Source organism: Halichoerus grypus, chromosome 7, assembly GCF_964656455.1.
Source record: "Halichoerus grypus chromosome 7, mHalGry1.hap1.1, whole genome shotgun sequence".
NCBI lineage: Eukaryota > Metazoa > Chordata > Mammalia > Carnivora > Phocidae > Halichoerus > Halichoerus grypus.
In genome coordinates, this window is record NC_135718.1 from 68,964,464 (window position 1) to 68,986,352 (window position 21,889).

General features: G+C 47.0%; 1 protein-coding gene across 1 annotated transcript in view; it reads left to right on the plus strand.

Annotated features, from left to right (window-relative positions):
* The window catches only part of DISC1 (DISC1 scaffold protein), a 366,980-nt gene that overhangs the window by 32,732 nt on the left and 312,359 nt on the right, over positions 1 to 21,889 (plus strand). The window contains exon 2 of the mRNA XM_078077709.1: positions 19,822 to 20,828. Within this exon, the coding sequence (XP_077933835.1) occupies positions 19,822 to 20,828 (1,007 nt within the window). The remainder of the gene's footprint in view (positions 1 to 19,821; positions 20,829 to 21,889) is intronic.

The following is a 21,889-nucleotide window of genomic DNA, read 5'->3' on the forward strand; positions in this document are numbered from 1 at the left end:
AGTCCCCTGTTCTTATTGTATTACTATTGATTAGTTCCTTTAGGTTTGTTATTAACTGTTTTATGTATTTGAGTGCTCCCATGTTGGGTGCATACATATTTAAATTGTTATATCTTCTTGTTGGATTGTCCCCTTTATTAGTATATGGTGTCCTTTTTTGTCTCTTATTACATTCTTTGTTTTAAAGCCTATTTTGTCTGATATAAGTATTGGTACCCCATCTTTCTTTTGACATCCATTTGCATGATAAGTGTTTTTCCATCTCCTCACTTTCAATCTACAGGTGTCTTTAGGTCTGAAATGAGTTTTGTAGGCAGCTTATAGATGAGTCTTATTTTTTTATCCATTCTGTCACTCTATGTCTTTTGATTGGAGCATTTTTAGTACATTTACATTCAAAGTAATTTTTAAAAAGATTTTATTTATTTATTTGACAGAGAGAGACACAGTGAGAGAGGGAACACAAGCAGGGGGTAGTGGGAGAGGGAGAAGCAGGCTTCCCGCTGAGCAGGGAGCCCGATGCGGGGCTCGATCCCAGGACCCTGGGATCATGACCTGAGCCGAAGGCAGACACTTAATGACTGAGCCACCCAAGCAGCCCTCAAAGTAATTTTTGATAGATATGTATTTATTACCATTTTGTTACTTGTTTTGTGGTTGTTTTTGTAGTTTTCCATAATCCTGTCCTCTCTTGCTCTCTTTCACGGTTTGTTGGCTTTCTTTCTTTCTCTCTTTCTTTCTTTCTTTCTTTCTTTCTTTCTTTCTTTCTTTCTTGATTTATTTGTTTATTTTAAAGAGAGAGAGAGAGAACATGGGGGAGGGGCAGGGGAGAGGGAGAGAGAATCCCAAGTAGACTGTGCTGAGCATGGAGCCCAGTGTGGGGCTCAATCTCACAACCCCGAGATCACAGCCTGAGCCAAAGCCAAAAGTCAGATGCTCAACTTACTGCACCACCCAGGTGCCCCATGGCTTTCTTTAGTGACATACTTGGATTCCTTTTTCTTCATTCTTTTCATATCTATTACTGGTTTTTGATTTGTGGTTACCATTAGGTTTGTATATAACATATATATAGCAGTCTTTATGAAGTTGATGGTCGTTTATGTTTGAACCCATTCTTTACTCCTCTACATTTTAGGTATATGGTGGTGTATTTTACATCATTTTATTTTGTGAATCCCTTGACTAATTTTTACAGATATATTTATTTTTACTACTTCTGTATTTCCTACTTTCCATACTCACTTATGGTCTTTGCTTTCCACTCAAAGAGTCCCTTTAATATTTCTTGTAGTGTTGGTTTGGTGTTCATGAACTCCTTTAGTTTTTGTTTGTCTGAGAAACTCTTTATCTCCTTTTTTATTCTGAATAGTAGCCTTGCTGGATAGAGTATTCTTAGCTACAGATTTGTCCCTTTCAGCACTTTGAATATATCATGCTGCTTCTTTCTCTCCTGCAAAATTTCTGCTGAAAAATCAGCTCATAGCCTTAGGGGGTTTCCCTTGTATGTAACTGTCTTCTTTTCTCTTGCTGCTTTAAAATTTTTTTCTTTATCACTACTTTTTGGCATATTAATTGCTATGTATCTTGGTGTGGACCTCCTTGGGTTGATTTTGTTGGGGGATCTCTGTGCCTTTTGGATCTGGATATCTGTTTCCTTCCCCAGATTAGGGAAGTTTTCAGGTATTATTTCTTCAAATAAATATTCATGGCCCCTTTTCTGTCTTTTTCTTTTGGGTTCCCTATAATGTGAATGTTATTACACTTGATGAAGTCACTGAGTTCCCTAAATCTAGTCTCATTTTGCATAATTTTCTTCTCCCACTTGCTAAGCTTGATTGCTTTCCATTACTCTGTCTTCCAGGTCATTAATTTATTCCTCTGCTTCTTCCAGTCTTCTATTTATTCCATCAAGTGTATTTTTAATTTCAATTATTGTGTTCTTCATCTCTGATTTTTTTTTTAATGTCTCAAGTCCAGTGGGTATTTTTATGATCATTACTTTAAATTCTCTATCAGGCATATTACTTTCTCTGTTTTGCTTAGGTCTCTTGCTGTCATTTTTTCCCCTGTTCTTTCATTGGGACATATTCCTCTGTCTCCTCATTATGCCTAACTGTCTGTTTCTGTGTGTTAGGAAAGTCAGCTACATGTCTTGCTCTTGAAAGTAGTGGGTGGGACATGCAATTTTGACAAGGTGGCACTGGTCATCTTCCAGAGGGGATGTGCAGCTGCTGTGAAGACCACGGCCAGCTGAGTCTGCTCTGCGAAGTGTGCATGGATGGGGGATGTGCAGATTTAACAAGATGTGTGCATCCTCTGCAGGAGGTTGGGAGGTGCAGTGTTGGCGAGGTTTGTGTGGGGTTCTGGGGGAGGGGACCTGCAGTGCCAGGACTGAGGCAGGCCTGTGACTGAGGCAGGAGAGGAAAATGAACCTGCCAGCTCCTTTGTTTCTGGAGAAGTTCCTCAAGGAACTCTGAGATTAGTAACTAACTCTCTCTCCTGTATGCCCCAGAATTTTTTCAAACTGCAGCTTCTAAGCTGTATCTTCAAGGGCTGTTTGTTGTGCTGTTTCTTTAAGGGTGGGGACTCAGCTTCCTGTCATCCTCCAGGCTCTCCCAGAGGCACTGATTTTTAGAGTTCCAGGCTTTATGTCCTGCTGGTTTTAAGAACTCATGAAATTTGGCCCATCTGATTGTCAAAGCCAAATATTACGGGGATTTGTCTTCCCTGTACAGGCTGTCTGGTATGATGGTCTGTTTCTCACCCCTCTCCGCACCTGTGGCTCCCACCCTTTGGTGGCCAGACCTGTGGTATTCAACTTCCCACTGTGTTTCTGCCCTTCTGTCCTCTTCAATGTGGCTTTTTCTCTACATTTAGTTGTGGAGTTTGTTCTGCCAGTCTTTAGGTCATTTTCTGGGTTATTTGCACTGATGTGAGTGTTACCTAGTTGTATCAATGGGACAGGTGAATTCAGGGTCCTCCTACTCTGCCATCTGCCCTGGAAGTCTCCCCTCTGTTTATCTTTCCACATGCCCTTTGAACATTCTACCTTTCAGACAGCTTCCCTTGCAATCTTGGAAATATTTGCAGATACCTTACCCACTTTGCCTGCCTTGGGGTTATTATGCAAGCAAATTCAGGGCCTGGGCACTTGTGAAAAGCACATGTTCCTCTATTTCCTGAAAAGCACATGTTCCTCTATTTCCTGCACTTGGGATTCTGGTTTGGAAGGGCTGGGAAAAAGCTCAGAAATCTGCATTTTCATAGACCTCTTGGGTGCTTTTGATGCAAATGATCCCAGGACCACACTCAAGCCCAGCTAGTTTGAAGCAGAAGCTCCTGAACTTTCTCCTCACTCATGACTCGAGTGAGGGTGACTAGTGAACACAAGGTTCTCCCTGAGGCTACCCCAGGGTCAGTCACATGTTCTTGGCTTGCCAGCTTTAATTCTGTCCTTTGCTTTTCTGTTTAGGAAAGATAACTGAATGTGGGGAGTGAGAGTAACATGGCATTAAGTATGAACTTGAATCTATTCTAATTATAACACATTACATGACTCACGGCTTTAGTGCTTTATTCCTACTCCGGCTCATCTCTGGTGTGCTGTTGCCTGATGGTAAGAACGACTAGCCCCAAGCCTTTTTTTGGGGGGGGGGCAATTTCTAACTCCAACTTGATCTGTTAACTTTCTCCAGAGGTTTCCTTCCCTTTCATGTGATGGATACATGTTGTGTGGCTGTCAGATTAAATCTGGTGCCATTCACTGGGGAGGATCTTTCATAAAGAGCCTCTGCTTGAAACCAAAGTGACTTTAGTACATTTTTAGTTTCAAAAGTTTTTGTATAAAGAGCTTTGTAAGTCATGCAAGGTAGTTGAGTTTGGACATTATTGCTGTGTTGTGTTCCTCTTAGAGTTCTTAGTAGTCTACTTTTTCTGGACTATTTTATAGATAATCAGTAAACACCACTGAGCAGTTATCCTTTGGGGGAATTACATCTGAAAGTTAACAAATGTGAAAACAGGTCATATAGACTCCTTAGGACTTAAGTCCCAAGCTCTCAGAGATCTGTATTTATCCCAGACTCTCATACAGAAAGTCAGTGTCTGTTGCCTTTAGGAAAGGGTTGAGGCTGAGAGGGAGGCCAGACTTCCTGGGCTCTAGTCCCAGCTCCAGCACTAGCCAGCTGTGTGACTTTGGACAAATTAACTTCTCTCCCATAAGCCTCAGCAATCTTATTATAGAAACAGGGTGATGATAATCTTTATCTTAATAGGTTTTGGTGAGGATTCAATGGCATAAAAAATATGTTAAGAGCTTAGAGTGTGCCTGGCACTTAGTAGATGCTCAGTGAATATTGAATGAGAGTAAATGGACATCAATTATGTCAAATTTGTCAAGCTAGGTTTTGATGTTTCTTTTCAAATCCTTGCATTCTGAGTTTTTTTCTAGGTCACATCTGTTAGGTGTATCATAAAGCTTTATAATGTCGGGGGAAGGTAATGCAGACTGAATATCATGGGCAGTAACCAGGCTGTTACAGTAACGATATATGATCCATAAACAATTGGGATAAGACTGGGCTATCAGCCTTAGTAAGATTTTTCATTTCTGGAGCACTTTACAGTTTACAATGTGTTTTCTCATGTCCTATCTCATTTAAACATATAGAAAAACTGCAGTACAGAGAAACGACTGCTTTTCTATGTGTTCCATCATTAGGCTGGGTCTGACCCTGGAATGTAGAATCAGACTGGTGGCCTGGGATGCCATCAGACAGCTCATTGTGGAATATTGGAGCACTTGTTGGATACGTAGAGTATCCAGTACTATGCTAAGCACCAAAGGCAGTTATAAGAAAAAGAGCTTTGAACTTTTGTGGCCAAGTGTATTTAGTTCTGCTTAAGAACATAGTTAAATGAATTTATAGCCAATATAATGACAAAGCTTGATGACCTCAAACATTCCAAAAATAATCTTGAAACTCACCTTCTAGAGGGTGAGGATTTGTGGTGTGGTGTCCCTGATGCCCTTTTATTTACACCCCGCCCCTACTTCCATCCAAACTCACCCCCTCATTTTAATCCTGTCTGGCTCTCTGTCAAGATTAGTTGTATAATTGAAAATAGGCTCACAGACATAATCTCTGGATCAGTGGATTTAAAACAAAGCTGATCAGAGTTCCAATTGTAAGCATGTGAAAACAATCTCTTTAAAAGATATAATTGATAATGAAAAGCTGAGAACCTTGATGTTCTTCATACAGCTTGTGGAGATTTATATGGAATCACATGCATCTATTTGCATCCTGCTTAGTGGCTACGCCTGACCATAAGTGTGGCACTGTCTTGGTGTATCTTGCAAAAATGACACATCTGTTTTCCCTTGGATGGTCGCTGGGCCCTGAGGTCCTCTGCCTGCCCCTTCGTTCTGCCCCACACTAACACACTTCTACTGTAGGCTTGCTCTGGTGCTTCTGTGGTTGTTAATGCTCATCCTCAAAGGCAGGGAACTAGACAAGAGGAAGATTTCATGGGAAAACAGTTAGAGGTTGATTTTTGACCCCAAGAAAGTAGTTTATTTTATAATCAGATGTATACACTCTTTATAAATATCTCCTTCACACACACATTTACTCTCAAAATTTCCTCAGCTAGTAGGTCTCTCAAGGTGGCTGGGTGCCGTCACCTGCATCCTTGATGATGCCGCCGTGGAGAACGGCAGAGAGGTCCATGTGTGCCATGGGCTGCATCCTTCGGAGGCCACTGGTTGAGCATTTACTTTGTCTTCATCTTGTTTTCCATCCTTAAGGACCCTTCTTTGGTCCCTTACCCCCTTGTGACATTGTTCCCCATGAGCTGGAATCCCTGGTCCTGGTAGTTGTGCGTTCAGCATGTGTATCGTAGTTCTCTCCCCTATTCTCTAATTGTTTAGTTGACTTACTTCTCCTTTGTCATAAATTGTAACAGTTGTATATGAGTATGAGTCATCCTTTTGGGGACATTTTTAGGTCTAGCAGCTACTATCAGCCAAGAAGACAGGAAAGAACCCTGCATCAAAGAGCTTGGACCCTCCTTCTGGTCAGTCATCCATTCAAGGTCCAGAACCCTTTGATCTGCAATTGTCATTCACCACCTTCAAATCCACCTGCCTGTCCTGCTTGTCCTGATTTCAGCCTCTACTTGTACACAGGGCAGGTGAGAAAGGCCTTCCCAGATCCTCTGGGTAAAGTCCAGATATCTATGTCTACCACCTTTCCCCTGACTTACAAGGCCTGATATATAGTAGAGTTCTCAATGAATGCTCTTGTCTTTTCCCCTTTCTTATTTCCTGTTTAAATAAGATACAGTGAGTTTGACCTGATTTATCTTCAGTAAACCCATGTAGGCCCTTTTCATTTGTAAGTGCCTACAAAATACCCTATTATTAATCTTCCAAAACTTCTCAGGTGTCTGTGTCGTGCTCATTGGTTTGCAGTCACTGGACTGCAGTTTGCAGGAATGACCTATTTCCCTTTTTAGAACACAGGAGGTTATTCATGTGTTTCCAGTTTGTTGACACGTCTCCTACCCTCCCGGGTTCCTCAAAGACCACCGCAGCAATTTCCCAATCTCGTTTTCACCTTCCTCCAGCGTAAGTGAATTAAAGCCAATTTATTACCCAGGATTGCCTCATTTATTTCAAAATAGGCTGTGTACAAAGGAAGTTCTATTCCCTTAGTGAGAGCTAACTCAAGTTTTAAAGCCCATTCTAGAGAAAAATAGACGTATCTAGTTTGTGTTAGCTATTAAAAGCCTTTTTTTTAAAAAAAGAAATAGGTCTTTGGATGTTGCTGGAGAGTGAGAAAAATAGCCCAAAGACTGGAAAGGTAAGCAAAGAGAGAGAGAGAGAGGGGAAAAACCCCTGATTTTGAGTGTTTAGAGTGTGTGAAATGTCACTTTTCCCCTTAACGGGGAAAATGAAGAGATGTTCAAAGTAGTACTTGGTCAAGGAATGTACATGCAGAGGATTTCTGTAGCTCTAGGGGAAAATATAGATCTGCTAAAATTTTAATAAGTTTCTTTTATTTGTCAGAAATTGCTTAAAGGTTGTCTAGCATTTTTCTGATAGTTTGGACTTTTTTCCATGGACTTTTATGCCTTTAAGCTCACCCATTTATTTTCTGTGTCTTCTACCCTCTTAGAAAGGTAAGAAAAAAAAAATACCCCAAACAAAGCTAACTCTGAAGCAGACTGTTGAAGAACATTACTGGAACCGATTAACAAATTCCACCCCCAACCCCCCCAAAAAAACCACATGTACACAAAGGAGGATAAGGGAGAAAATTGACAGCTCTTCCCTCCTTTTAAAGATTGTCCAGGGAAATTCCAAGATGTCATTAGGATTCAGCAATGACTTCAGATGCCCAGAAGAACTTGGGGAAAGAAACTAACATTTACTGAGCATGTATTGCCCCTTTCCACAAGCTATGATGGGCTTTCGCAAATACATATTAATGACTTTATTGTATTCCCAGAACAGTTCTTCAAGGTGTGGAGATTATGCCCATTTAACACATGAGTGCACTGAGGCATGGCAGGCTAAGTCACTTGCTCAGCATCACCCAGACGGGAGTTGACAGAATCAAGATCCAGCTTTTCTTTGAGCCACCAGACCCCCTCTCTGATTATTAAACTGGTAAACTCATACATAACAGATGAAATCAGTCATTTCCAGAGGTAACTCAGGGCTTGTCTGGGAATATCCTCCGCTCCCAGGTGGCTTCGGTGTGATCTCCAGGCAGGACTGGAGTGAGACTGTAAATAGGAAAACTGACATAGAAAACACTGTACTGGTCTTACCTGAAGAAAAAGCGCTGCCAGAGAGGGCTGGTCGGGATGGAGCTGTAAGCAGGAGGGAGAAGAGGAAGAAGGTGTTGTTTCCGCCCTGCGTGGCCTGAGAGGGAGGTGAGAACCAGTAGGCAGGCACTCCTCGGTCTGTGTGATTGATGCCAGCAGCCGTGAGATCATGGCGATGCTGAGAGAAGGTGGTGTGGACAAGTGGCTCATCCCTTCCAAGGAAGGGATGAGGAACGTTTCCGGATGAGAAAGCTGAGGCTCGGGGAAGGTATACTTGGACAAGTCAAAAGAGGGGCAGAGGGACGTTGAAACCCAGTCTAACTTCAGAATGCTCTTGAGGACGTCATTAACATCACCCTGGGATGCATGGCAGTAGCTTCTTCTCTGGTGGTTAGGTAATTGTGGACCGCAGGTCCCACGGGTGACTTGAGCTCACAGAGCGAGGCACTCGCAGCTTACCGGTGAGGGTGTGCTCAGCAGGGCATCCATCTCTCATTGATGCACACCCACCGCCCACTAAGCACGGCCTCGGACGGCATGAGTGATTTCTCTTGCTTGGTTTCTGGCCCAGAGCCCAGCGTGATACCTACGAGTGTGTCCTCACCATATTCTGAATTCCAGCCCTTGGGAGCGGCCGGCCCCTCGGGCCCTTTGCCTTCTCTGGCAGATGGCCCTGATCTGCGGTGTGGATGTGATATCTATCTGATACTAGTGACTGGTGGAGATGCTAGCATCTCATTTTAATAACTTAAAAATCATAAAATATGCCACTTCGGGAACAAAAGCTTTCAAAAGGAGTTTAGTGAGGACGATTAGTTCGTTCCACCGTGTGGAAACATTGCTGTAACCAAAGCATGCTTCAGACATTTAAGCATCAAAACATCTGCGGGGGCTTATTCTTAACAGTAAAATGTATTGCTTTGTGCAAGATCATTCCGCAGTGAAGAGGCACTATGAAAGCAAGAAGAGACAGGAATTCCTTATATTTAATTTGCGCTGTATGAATGTAAATGGATACTTGAAAAATTTTGTTCTCTTAAATACCCTAAGTATTCCCCAGTTAATCCTCGGTAAAGGATTACTGTTGAGACAAAGCCTTTACTGGTAGGTAGCATGAAGGTTATCTCCTGTCCACCCCTGCCTCGTTGTTATCAACTCCAAATGCCAACTGGATTTGAATCAGTCAGAGAGACTTGAGCTTTCTGGATAGAGTCATGGCCTCTTAAAACCGGGATGCTATATATAGTTCCTCAATACGAAGTGAGGCTAGACAAGTTTTATGAATGAAGAATCCTCAAGTGTAGACAGAAGACAATCACATTCTATTAGAAGTTGTCCCCTTACATCTCAGATCCAGGTGAGGTATAGGGTCCCCCTGAGCACGTGTCCACATGTGTATGGTGTCATGGGGTCCAGATCTTTCTAATACAGGAGTCGTATAATGCAGATTTCTTTCTTACTCCCTCGGACCAGTGCACCAAGTTTCCATACTGAAGTTTGGGGAAAAAAAATACCGAATTTCTTCTTGTTTTCTAATAGGGCCATGGAGCAGTACATTTGCAATGCTATAATTGTATCATTTTTAAGGTCAGGTATTTAAACTGGCACAAACCTTTGATATGGGCTTAAATTCTGAGTATTATAAAAAAATTAAGTGCAAAGTAGGGACTTCCTTGAAAGATGTTCCAGTCTCAAGCGTACTACTTATGTGTGAAGTGCTGACAATTTGGGATCATTTTTTAATAAACACATCTCAAATTTGGCACACAAACAGGGCATTTAGAAAGCCATGTAAATAAGCCCATGCATAAAATATGGCATTAAAAAGGTAACTGTGAACTTTGCAGATGGACTAGCATGAGGAAAGCTATCTTTTGTTAGGGTGGATGTGAGAGCTTGCGGCTCTTTGCTATAGAAATAAGAGCAGAAACTTAAGTTGTTTGGTTGTTTGGAAATAGTAGCTACAGAGAGGACTCCTTCTGGTTCATCCATATTTTATTAGGGCAGCAGTTAAAAAATTCATTAGAGACACCCATCTGTAGCTAGCAGCACTCTTGAGGGGGGTTCAGATGGCGATCAGAGTTCTGAGTAGCACTTTACATGAAAAGAAAAAGACAATCGTTTATGAGAATTAATAGCACCACGGAGAGAGGTTTTTCAGTGATTTCAGAGCAAACACTTTCACGTGGTCTGTGAATCTCTTGCTGCTAAATTCCTCACCGACCTGCTTTCAGTGGGAGGTTGTAGATCCAGGCGTAGAAAAGAAAGAAAACAGAACACAGAAAACTGGATTAGAGAGGTGGGAAGAGATTGGTCGGCAAGAGAGTATAGGTTGTCTCCGTGACACTGTTGCTGGATGGGGTGTGTGTGTGTGTGTGTGTGTGTGTGTGTGTGTGAGAGAGAGAGAGAGAGAGGGAGAGAGAGATAGAGAGGCGAGAGGGAGAGACAGAGAGAGAGTGTCAGAAAGAGAGGGAGAGACGGACAGATAGAGAGGCAGAGAGGGAGAGACAGAGTCAGAAAAAGAGAGAGAGAGACACAGAGAGAGAGTTAGAGACAGAGAGAGTCAGAAAAAGAGAGAGACACAGAGAGAGAGAGAGAGATAGAAAGTTAGAGACAAATAGAGACAGAGAGAGAGGGACAGAGAGAGACTCAGAGTCAGAGACAGTGTCAGAGAGAGAGTCTGAGAGAGTCAGAGAGAGAGAGAGAGACAGAGAGAGAATAGATACCTACTGGCCTCCAGGAGTCTTATTAGTACAGGAAAAGGCTTAGAGTCAGACCCGAGGCTGCTTTGGTTAAGCTTTGACTTGAACTCTGCCCCTAGGTGCCTGTGTCCAGGTGTCTTTGCTTCAGGATAATATTCTTGTCTTTATTCCTGAATTGAAAATAAAGTAGTTTTTGAATGGTTATTCTGTGCCAGGCATGGTATAGGGCAGTGAAATTCATAATCTTATCTGTCTTTCCAGCAATTCTGTGAACTAGAGTCCCTAGACAAGCAGAGAGGCAGGTAACTCAAGAGCATTCACTAGGAAGTGGCAGAGCTGAATTTTAAATTCAGGCACTCTGTGTCCAGAGTCCATACCCTTTTCTAGTTTCAAAGTACAGGTCCATAAATCGTGCACACGTGTATGTGTTGTTTTTTTTTTTAAGGATTTTTTTTTTAATTGAGAGAGAGCGAGCGAACAAGAGAGCAGGGGGAGGGGCAGAGGGAGAAGGAGAAAAAAATCCCAAGCAGACTCTGCTCAATCCCACGATGCTGAGATCATGACCTGAGCTGAAACCAAGAGTCAGATGTTTAACTGACTGAGCCACCCAGGCACCCCCGTGTACCAGTTTTTTAAATAAGCTTTTTATTTTGGAATACTTCCAGATTCATAGAAAAGTTGCAAAGATACAACAGAGTTCCTCCTCCCTGCACACCCCCTCCCCCGCTTCCCCTAACGCAAACAGCTTCTATAATCATGGTACAGTTATTACAACTCAGAAATGAACATTGGCACAATGAACTAAACCATAGATCTTACTTGGATTTCACCAGTTTTTCCACCAATATCCTTTCTTTGTTGTAGGATCCAGTCCAGGATCTATGCTGCACGTGTGGGTTTTGACCCTTAAACTCCGAAGTGTGCTGAAGGTTGGCCTGCTGTTTGGCCCCGTCCCTGTCCGTGCTCGTTAGGGAAGTGAGACAGTGCCCGGCAGCTGCCTGTCTCCTGGCCCGCCCCCCCACCCGCCATGGGAGGTCCTGCTGTGGGGCCCGGGTCTCCCATTGTCTCACCGAAAGCGGAAACCTTATGTGGGCTAGAAGATTTAGAACAGATATATGGGGACATATTGTAAATACAGGCCACACTCCGTCCCGCAGAGAGGTTTGCAGCGAAAAGCCACATTTCAAGAAACAAAAGTGTAGGGGAAAGAGAAGATTCTGCGAAGCAACAACCTCTGCAGTGTTGTGAACGTTGTGTATGATGCGTTTGGATTCTGAGCGCAGTAGGATGTTAAATAGGACTCTTCCCTAGAGCAGAGGTTCCCAACCCTGGCTTCCCCCTGGAATCACCTTGGGGGCACTGAGTCCCACTCCCCAGCATTATGAGTGCATCGTTGTGAAAAGAGACCCCCCCCTCCCCCGCCCCGCCGGTGATTGCCAGGCAGCCATGTTTGGGAACCACTCAGTGTTTCTGCTGGAGCGCAAACGCTGAGGACAGTAGGTGACAAGTGTCTGCACCCCATGAATGGCGCTGGACGCATCGAGCTGCACGTCTCGAAGCCGATACCCCACAGCCGACACCTCCGGGAAGCACACGTGATTACCTGAGTCATTTCGGGTCACTCTTTCCCCCACCCCCCTCCTCTTCCAGAGTTCCTCCGGAGGGGGCATCCTGGACTCTTGAGGATCTCCGTGCGCCAGCCGTGTTTCTCTCCAGTGCAGGGCCCTGCCTCGGCCCTGTCCCTGCCCCAGCGCCCCCCACCAGCCGCCTGGGCCTTCTCACGCCCACTGTCGGCTGCATAACCCACAGGCGCCCCGCCTGCCTGGGCCCGGACGTTTGAACCTCTTCTAGCTGTCACCTCCATTCCTGCATACTTGCTCTTCCTCCACCGACAGGCCTCACCTCCTTTGTGGCCTCTGCAGCCTCCACCTTTGGGTTCAGCTTCAGGGTCAGCTCCTCCTATGCAGGAGCCACTGCCAGTCTGGTCTGCATGTGCGTGTTGACACATCTCCCTTCCCCATGCAGCTGTGAGCTCCTTGAGGGCACGACTGGGGCTCTGTGAACTCATTACAGACTGTCTCCCAGTTCTAAAAACCGTATGATACACAGGTCGCAGAGACTATCAGCGCCCATGTAGCTGCCACCCACTTAAGCGATGGATCGGTACCCTTGACATCCTTCGCCAGTCACGTCTCCTCCCCCAACCAGTTGGCGCTGTTGATCGTTTTTTTGCTTTTCTTCGTACTTTTAGCCCATCTATATCTCCTGTGTTCCAGGCAGAACAGTCTTTTCAGTTTCACTGACTCAGGGCCGACACTGAGCCAGTGAAGCCACAATTCGGTGTGGGACTCGTCCCTTCCAACTGGGAGGCTGTCATAAGAAGTGATGTCTGCAGCCTGGGAGTCAAAGCTCTTGCGTTTGGGGGACCAGGAGGCTGATAGAAAACCAGACAGAGCTTTGCTTTCACGGGACTCCCAGTGGTTGGCCGAGAGGGCCATGCTCTGCAGACCTGTGGGCGTCTACACCCGCGGTGCGTGGGGCTTTGAAGATTATGGAAATGTGAGATCAGGGTGAAGTGGCTCTGCTCACCAAGAGCAGCCGGTGGATAACCATGTCTAGGAAAACAGTCTGCCTTTCAAAGGGATGGAGAGTGTCAGTTTGTGAAGACGACATGTCAGCAAGCCTGTGGTGATTGCTTTGCCGAGAGACTCATTGAGAACATCACTCATTTGGCCCCAGGTACCGCCTGGGGAAGGGTGGTGGAGGGTGGGAGGTTGTGCGGAACGCTACAGAGGAACTGCTGCTTGCACTTGATCACGTAGGAGACCTGGAGCCAGTACGATGTGTGCAGCAGAGGACGGACAGAGACGGCTCAGGAGCGGTGGGACCTCCTCCTGACCCTGCGACCTCGCCGCTGAGAAGTACCAGCATGACTGGGTGTGCTGCGGGCTTACTTCCCTCATTTTTGACTCTTCGGTGCCTTCTAACTGTTCTCCTGGCGTCCTCTCTCACTCCCGTGGGGTCTGTTCCCCACATAGTGAGCTCTTAAAACATGCAGATCTGCTCATGCCCCTCCTCTGCTTCATGTCCCTCAAAGGCCTCGTCCGTCCCACTCAGGGCAAAGATCCTGGCTTGATGTGGCCAATACATCCTGCGGCATCGGGCTCCATCCGGGCCCAGCCCACCTCTAGTGTCCTCCAAGCCACTCCGGCTGGCCTCGTTTCTTCCTCTAAGGCTCTTTCTTGCAGCCTCCCCCGGGACCTCTCTAACTCTCGCATGGCTGTCAAGCTCAGCCAAACGTCACGGCAAGAGCCCGCCGGACAAAGCCAGGTGCCCTGCCCTGTGTGGCTCGGCACCATGAACCTGTCCTTCAGCACCCTGGCAGGACTTAACCTGTGCGCATGCTTGACTCCTCTCTCTGCTCCCCCAACGATGGCAATCCCCAGGCGGGCAGGCCACCTGTGCTTGCTTGCTGTACCCTCTCTAGGACAGGGTTTGGATTCTCTGAGGGGCAGACACAGAGTGAGACAGGCAAGAGGTTGATTGAAGGGGATACCTGTGCAGGATAAAGGAGGGGAACAGGAGAAGGCAGGGCAGCGGCTAGCGAGATGGGAGGAAGGAGGCCTCAGACTACAGGGCAGGCCTGCTTGTTAGAGTCGTCCTGGGTCCCACGGAACAGGCCTGCCTTATCACCCTTCTTCCCTTCGATCCCAAGAGGTGCTTCTTTGGGGTGACAGAAATTCGGGAGTGTTCTGGAGCTCGTGGAGTCTCTGCTTTGCCGAAGGGCAAAGAACTGTGAGGTAAACCAATGGAGCCAACTAGATTACCCCATTCATTTAATTTCAAATCGAGTTGTCTTTCCTCTGTGATTAAAGTAGCACATTCCATCCTGTGACAGTTTTTGTGTGCATGGCTCATATCCCCTCCTAGATCACAGGCAGTTGGGGGTAGGGATGGTGTCTTGCTCGTGTCTGCATCCCACACAGCAGCTAGTGTTCAATAAGGAGTTGTTTTATTAAAATGGATTGCGCAATTACAATGGAAATACAATAAATGTTGATTTATTCCGCACTAGCACTTGCCTTGCTTGCTAGATGCTTATTACAATGACCTGAAGCCACTTCTGAATCCTCAAGTGCTCTCTGAACTATCAAAGAAAGATGAACTCGTGCTCAGTAGAGTGTTTGTGCTTAGTATGTATATGATTGGATTCTGATTCTTTGAAAACAAGTTAATCCACAGGGATGTGTGGTTTATTTACAACTCAGGATCTTTGGTTAACCTGAATGTTTTAGAAAAGACTTATGCCCCAAGCATGACAAATAGGATTAAAATTCCTTCCATGAAAAGAATACATTCACTTATGCTTCCACCATACATTTATATCCAAGTCGTGCTTTGCAAAGTCTTATGTGCTTGTTTTTTCCTGACTATTCTATGTGTTCTCAGCAGTGGTCCTGAGGGAGACAGACATGCTTTCCCCACATGAGTCATTGCATCATTGAGGAACAGGGTGGCCAGGTGACTTGCCCCAGCCTACATGGGCATTTCATGTAGATTTAAACTTTGGGTCTTGGTTTTAAGGTCTTCCAAGTAAATTCATATGTATCGTGTTTCCTTAACTTACATGTTTTAGATTTCCTACTTGAAAATAAATATTACGTGGCCGATGTGTATTGGAATGCCTTCTCTGTATACTAGGATTTTGCAGGGATTATGAGGGGTCAGGAAGCTTATATATAGCATAAGTGGGGAACAATTTACATACACCAAAGAAAATAGCTAGCAGTGTTGGGTGGTAGTAAGTAGGGGGTTAGGAGTGGTGTGGACCGTTGTTGAAGCCTTGTGAACTGCTGATGGGGAAGGTAGCTTGGGGAAGGGCGTTGGAAGCCGGAGGACGGGAAGGATTTGTCTGGAAGAAGGAGAGTGTTAGAGGCAGGCAGACAGGAATTTTGCTGATCTGGCTGGTTAACAGAGGTTTCCCCCAGTTTTCCCCGTAATTTAGAGGAGTGCATGTTTCCGGGCACCTTATCTGGACTGTATATGGAGGTCTTTTGACATCTGGGTCTATCCTAAGCTCTTGTCTTTCACTTCCCTGCCATCCCGGAGCTCACTGGGCTGGATGGCGGTGGAGGCGGGGATCCTACATAACCCAGGCCAGGTCTGCGCTCCTCTCCCTAGAGTCTGTTCAGAGCGGGAGGCTGTGGGGGATGGAGAAGACTGTGTGCACCCCTTCCTCCTCAGCCTTTCCAGGGCCGGATGGGCAGAACGAAACCATCTCTGAGTTTTACAAAGAACAGAAGGCACAGCTGGTTTCCCTGGCCAACTCTCAAAGCCAGTGTGCACTTCGAACCCTGTGGTGGTGTACTTCCTGCCCGCTCAACCCTGAAGGTAGGTGTCAGAAGGAATCTTGCCTTTGGAAGTCTGAATGCGTCATAACCCTTCCTTAACTGCAGGGCATGATGGCAGGGCTTGGATTTGGACCAATCTAAGAGGTAGGATTTCAGGCAGGATAGATAGTGATAATTGATTTCTGGTCAGAGGGGATATTGTAAGTTGCCTCAAAAAATAAAAATTGAAAAAAAAAATTGAAAAAAGGGGACTTTGGGTATAGGGAACTGGGGGTCTTTCTAGAGGTTCCGAGCTGCCATCTGCCCAATATGGTTTCTTCTAATCCTTCTAGCTCATTCCAGAAGTGCTGTTCAGATCCGGCTGTCAGTTCTGCCCTCTCCTGAGGGTTAGGATTAATAGTGTGTGATTGTGTCTGCCTCTTGGGCCACCTTCTGGGAAGGCCCACGCCAGGGGATGGGAGGTATGAAGGGTCTGGTGGGTGCAAGAGCTGGGCCATCCACACACCTGACCCTTCTCTCTCATCCCCACATTTGGTGAACATTTTTCTCATGTCTGGTCTTCTTGACTTGTTGCTCATGCAGCACTGTGGCCCAATGACATCTTACCAGCACCCCAGTAGGAACGTGGGTTCTCTTTGTGGTCAGGACCCTGACATACAGGGACATCCTCAGATAGTGAAACCCCTGAGGGAAAGGATGGGGGGGTCCTTCGGACCACATAGCATGGTGACCCAATTTGACCTATTTAAAGATTTTTAAAAATTTTAATTGGGATAAGTACACATAACATAAAATTTACCCTCTTAACAATTTTTAAGTGTACAATTCAGTGGCATTAAGTATATTCATATTGTTGTGCAACTATTACCCCCATCCGTTTCCAGAACTTTTTCATCTTCCCAAACTGAAACTCTGTCCCCATTAAACACTCACTCCCCGTTCCTCCTTCCCCCAGTCCCTGGCCATCACTATTCTACTTTCTGGTTCTATGAATTTGACTCCTCTAGATACCTTATATAAATGTATATATGTATATAAATACAATATTTGTCCTTTTGTGACTGGCTTATTTCATTTAGCATGATGTCCTCAGGGTTCATCCACATTGTAGCCTGTGTCAGAATTTCCTTTTTAAGGCTGAATAATATTCCATTGTATGTTACCACATTTGTTTATCCATTCACCCATCGATGGACACTTGGCTTGCTTCTACTGTTGACTATTGTGAATCATGTTGCTGTGGGCATGGATGTACAAATATCTCAGATACTTTTCTGCTTTCAATACTTCTGGGTATATAATGAGAAGTGGAATTGCTGGACCATGCAGTAATTCTATTTTTAACTTTTTGAGGAACTACTGTACTCTTTTCAGCTACTCTGAAAACATTTTACACAGCGCGCAGTCATTCCAATTTTTCTACATTCTAATCAACACTTGTTATTTTCTGTTTAAAAAAATTTTTTTTTCAATGTCTTAATTTTTTTGAAGTTTTTATTTAAATTCCAGTTAGTTCACATACAGTGTAATATCAGTTTCAGGTGTACAATGTAGTGATTCAACACTTCCATACATCACCTAGTGCTTATCACAAGTGCCCTCCTTAATCACTGCTGGGTTTTTGTTTTTGTTTTTGTTTTGATAGTAACCATCTGAATGGGTGGTCCAATTTGGACTATTAACTAATGAGTTAATTAATTCCTTCTGTACATTTAAAAAATTTTTTAAAAAGATTTTTTTCTCTCCTTTATTCATGAGAGACACAGAGAGAAAGAGAGAGAGGCAGAGGCAGAGGGAGAAGCAGGCTCCCTGCACGGCAGGGAACCCCATGTAGGACTTGATCCCAGGACCCTGGGATCATGACCTGAGCTGAAGGTAGATGCTTAACTGACTGAGCCACCCAGGTGCCCCTCTGTACATTTTTTTCATGTCCTTTTCTACCAATTCCGACTTTGCATGGCCTGTGTCATTAAGGAAAAAGAAAAATCAATCTTTCTTCTGACTTCCTGCCATTTTAAATTATCATCCTAAGTGATATACTTGGAGGCAAAGGATATAGGAAGAACATTTGTTTTGGAATCAGATAGGCCTTGGTTCACCCATCCCTCCCTCGTCCGTCCATGCATCCATTCATTCATCATTTATCAAGCCACTTAGGGGCATAGGAGGGCATTGTGCTGGTTTATTGTCCTATAATGAGCAAAACAGGCTTTGGCAAGTTACGATCTAAGTTCTGGGCTAATTAAAACCTTCTGGGCTTTAATTTTATTATTTATGAAATGGAAAAATGGTATTAAGCCCCTAGGGTTCTATGTTATATACCTCCCTCCCTTCCTTTACCCTGACTTCCTCTCCCACCCCCTGATAGCCCTTACTTTCGCTCGTCCCTCCACTACCAGCTTCCAGAATTCCAGAATTCTATGTACGTGGTATTAGCCCTTCCCTGGCACCGGGCAGTTGGCACGCCCAGTTGGCAAGAGAAGGTCACTGGGTGAACCTGTCTTGGTCTCTTTTGTCCTTAGATGCTCAAATTCAGGAAACGGGTAGCCCGTGGGTTGCTGTGCTCATTTCCCCAGGCATTACCATTGATACCTGTTCCAAAGACTGGTGTGTGCCATGATCATAACACAGGGGGAGCCCGAATGCCCAGCGCTTTCCGCTTACCATGACAAAGATCCTGGGCCTGTCCATGTTCTGGGGGCAGAGCAGGACGTGTGCGCCTGGCACGAAGTGTGTTCCACTCCTCACCAGAGGCTGTAGTATACCTATAGCCATGTTCCGTGCTGCCTGGTCTTCCTTGTATGCTTTGCATCTCATCTGGTTCATGGTGTGGCAGAGCGCCGCAGCGAGAGGGCCGTGCAGGCCAGGAGAGTCAGGGGACTGTGATGCTGGTCACTCAGTCACTTGCAGGGGTTTCTGGAATGTCAATTTCTCTGAGCCTCCGTTTCCTTCACTGTAGAAGGAAAGTTACAATTCCTGGCCTGGTTGATTCACATGATTTTGGCAGGGAGCACGTGAAATGAATGTAGATTATGCACATATTCTGAGTAACAACGTGCTATGCAATGGAGAAATAGTAACACCTCAGCACACTTATTATGTGTGCCAGGCACTGTTCTAGGCTGTCTCCACCTAATGACTCACTTGGCTAAATGTGCAGAGCCACCCTGTGCGAGAGGTACTGGTAACGTCTCCATTTTACTGCTGAGCACACCGAGGCACAGAGAGGTTAGGTAACGTGGGGAAGGTCACAGCCAGCCATGGCACAGCCGGGGCTTGAACCAGGCAATGTGGTGCCAGAGTCTCTGCTCTTGGCCGCTGTACGATCCTGCCTGAGCGCTATCAGCACTTTTTGTTGTTTCTGTTCTTCTTGCATAGCTGGGCGGAGGACACGGCCCCGGTTCGTAGGGCACATCAGGCAGGGCCTCCTGTGGGCCAAGGTGTGAGATGAACTGATGGGCGTAAACTGTGCCCCAGCCGGCTCTCCAGGGTCCAGTTGCGTGCAGGGACAGGGACAGCTCCGATAATGAAAACTCACGTATTGTTCAGTACATAGCTAGAGCGAGTGATTGGATCTCGTTTGGAGGAGGGTGCTGGCGTTTGCCTTCCGGTCGCTCGCTTTCCGGGCCCACTCTGGGAGAAAAGTGCCGATGGGCCCAAGAGCCCAACAGGCAAGATGCCGGAGGGTTCAGAAGGAGCCACTGAGGTTGTGTCTCCAGTGGGCCTGCTGACGTGTCGGCATACCTCACGGCCGCGTTGGAGACGGTCATCAGAATCCCCGGCCGGGCGGGCCCCATGACCACTGAGCCGGCATCTGTCTGACACATGCACAGAGCGGTGCCCTCTAAACCCCAGATGCTCTCCCAGTGCAGTTCCCGCGAGCCGGTGAGAGTTGTGTGTTTATGCTCCTGTTTCTCTTTTCCTCGCAGGCGGTCAGGATTGCTTACCACCTGCAGCGACCATTCGGAGGAGGCGCCTGGCACGGAGGCCGGGCTACATGAGAGGCGCAGCCGGGCCCCGGATTGGGTTCCTCTGCCCAGCGGCGGCCGCTCCGTTACGGGCCCAGGGAGGGGCGTGCGGTGAGGAGTGCCACCAGTCTGAGTCCAGGGCTGGACGGTGTGGCCGTGATCCTGGAGGCCAGCGGCGAGGCCCCTCGGTTGGGAGCCCTGTTCCTAGGAGCACAGCAGCCTCGGCTCTGACCTCCGTGGGCTGCCTCGGCCTGGCTCTGACCCCTGTAAGAGGACCCCCAGGACTCTTTGGGATTCAGCTCAGAGCTGCCACCACACTACCTGCCAGGCCGGCCAGGTTGTGTGGCCCTGGGGACGCTGGGGGGCAGGACGAGCTCCCGTCCGTGGACAGTTCCGAGGCCCCCGGCCTTGGCTGGGGTGCTGCCAGGGGTGGAAGAGTGAAGGGAACCTGGACAAAAGGCCGTCTGGCCCCAGAGGAGGTGACTGGCAACAGCTGCAGCCTCGGAAGTGGCCCCAGGGTCCCCTCAGCCCCTGCCGGCTCTCAGGACGCCTTTACCTCAAGCTTTAGCTTCATACAGCTCTCGCTTGGCTCTGCTGGGGAGCGTGGAGAGGCGGAGGGCTGCCTGCCCTCCAGAGAGGCCGAGGCCCCTTGTCAGAGCCCCGAGGAGACGGAAGCCACGGCTGCCAGCCTGGACAGGCCACACGAACACCCTCGACTTCGCTCTCCCCACTTGAGTCTCAAGACTGCTCAGCGCCTGGCAGACTCTGCGCAGGCCGCAGGGGGCAGCCGCGGGCCGGAGAGGGAGCCGCTTTCCTTACCGGACACGGACACCGCCTCCTTCTGCTCCCCGGGCCCCTCCTGGCCTGCGGGCAGCAGCTTGGGGGACGCTCAGCGCTGGGGGACCCTGCTCAGGAGGTGCGAGCCCATGCTGCTGGACTGCCTGCTGAGTGACCAGAGGTGGCTGGAGGTCGGTGTCTCCCAGCCCGCGGGGCTGTGACTGTCCCAAGCTCAGATCCGCTCCAGGCAGAGGGCAGGAACTGAGGAGTTCTGGGGTTGACCGCCGGCGTCCCCCCCGGAAGCTGCAGCAGCTCGTTTTGTAACCGGCTGCAAAAAGATGCCGCTGTACTTCTGTTTCTTGTCTTTCAGTTCGAACACAAATCTGTCCTTGTTCCCGTCTTCTCTGTCGTAGTTGCTCAGATTTGCTCTCTGGTGGGCCGCAGGCTCCTCTGCACTTCCCGGCCTAAGAGATATGTGGTTAGCTCTGCCCAGCTCTGCTCTGAAACAGGAACTTGGGGGCAGGGGCAGGGGAGCTGGCTGGTGTGTGGTTGAGGGGTCTGAAGTCGGTGATGCCCCATCATGGGGGTGAGGCTGGCTTCATCTGCATTTACTGTGCCCCTTGCATTTCATCCTGCTCAGTGGGAACTGCCTGACACAGCCAGGAGGCTTCGTTCCTGGGCATTACATCCCTCAGGCTCTCAGTTCCCTTATTTAAAGACGGTAACACTGCACGGGATTGTTCTCCAGCTGCAGTGAGAAGCTGAGGGCTTTTGGAAGCTAGGACGGGTTGTATTCACGTAAGCCCTGGCATCATGAGGGTGCTGTCCACCCGGTTATGTGAGAGATGGGTACAACTGTGAGTAGGCAGTGTTGTGCTACCCCCGAAAAGTTCCCCGAGAAACCCAGGCAGAGATGCTTTGTGACTGACCCATTGCGCTGTGTGTGGCTCATCCTACTGAAAGTCTGTGTTTTCCTTCTGTGTTGTATGTGCATGTGATGTGTGCGCATGTGTGTAAGTGTGTGCATGTGTGTATTTGTATGTGTGCATACATGTACATGTACACAAGGAAGTAGAACACCCACTCATCAGGCATTTGGTAGAAGTACCTGAAAATGTGAAGGTCGTGTTCATTCCCAGCAATTGCACTCATTTACTTTCAGTTCTTTACATGTGGCCTGATGTTCCTGGCCCTGTCCCTGTTTGCCCTGTTCCAGCCCTCAGGGACCTCAGCCCAACCATGTGATTTGTAT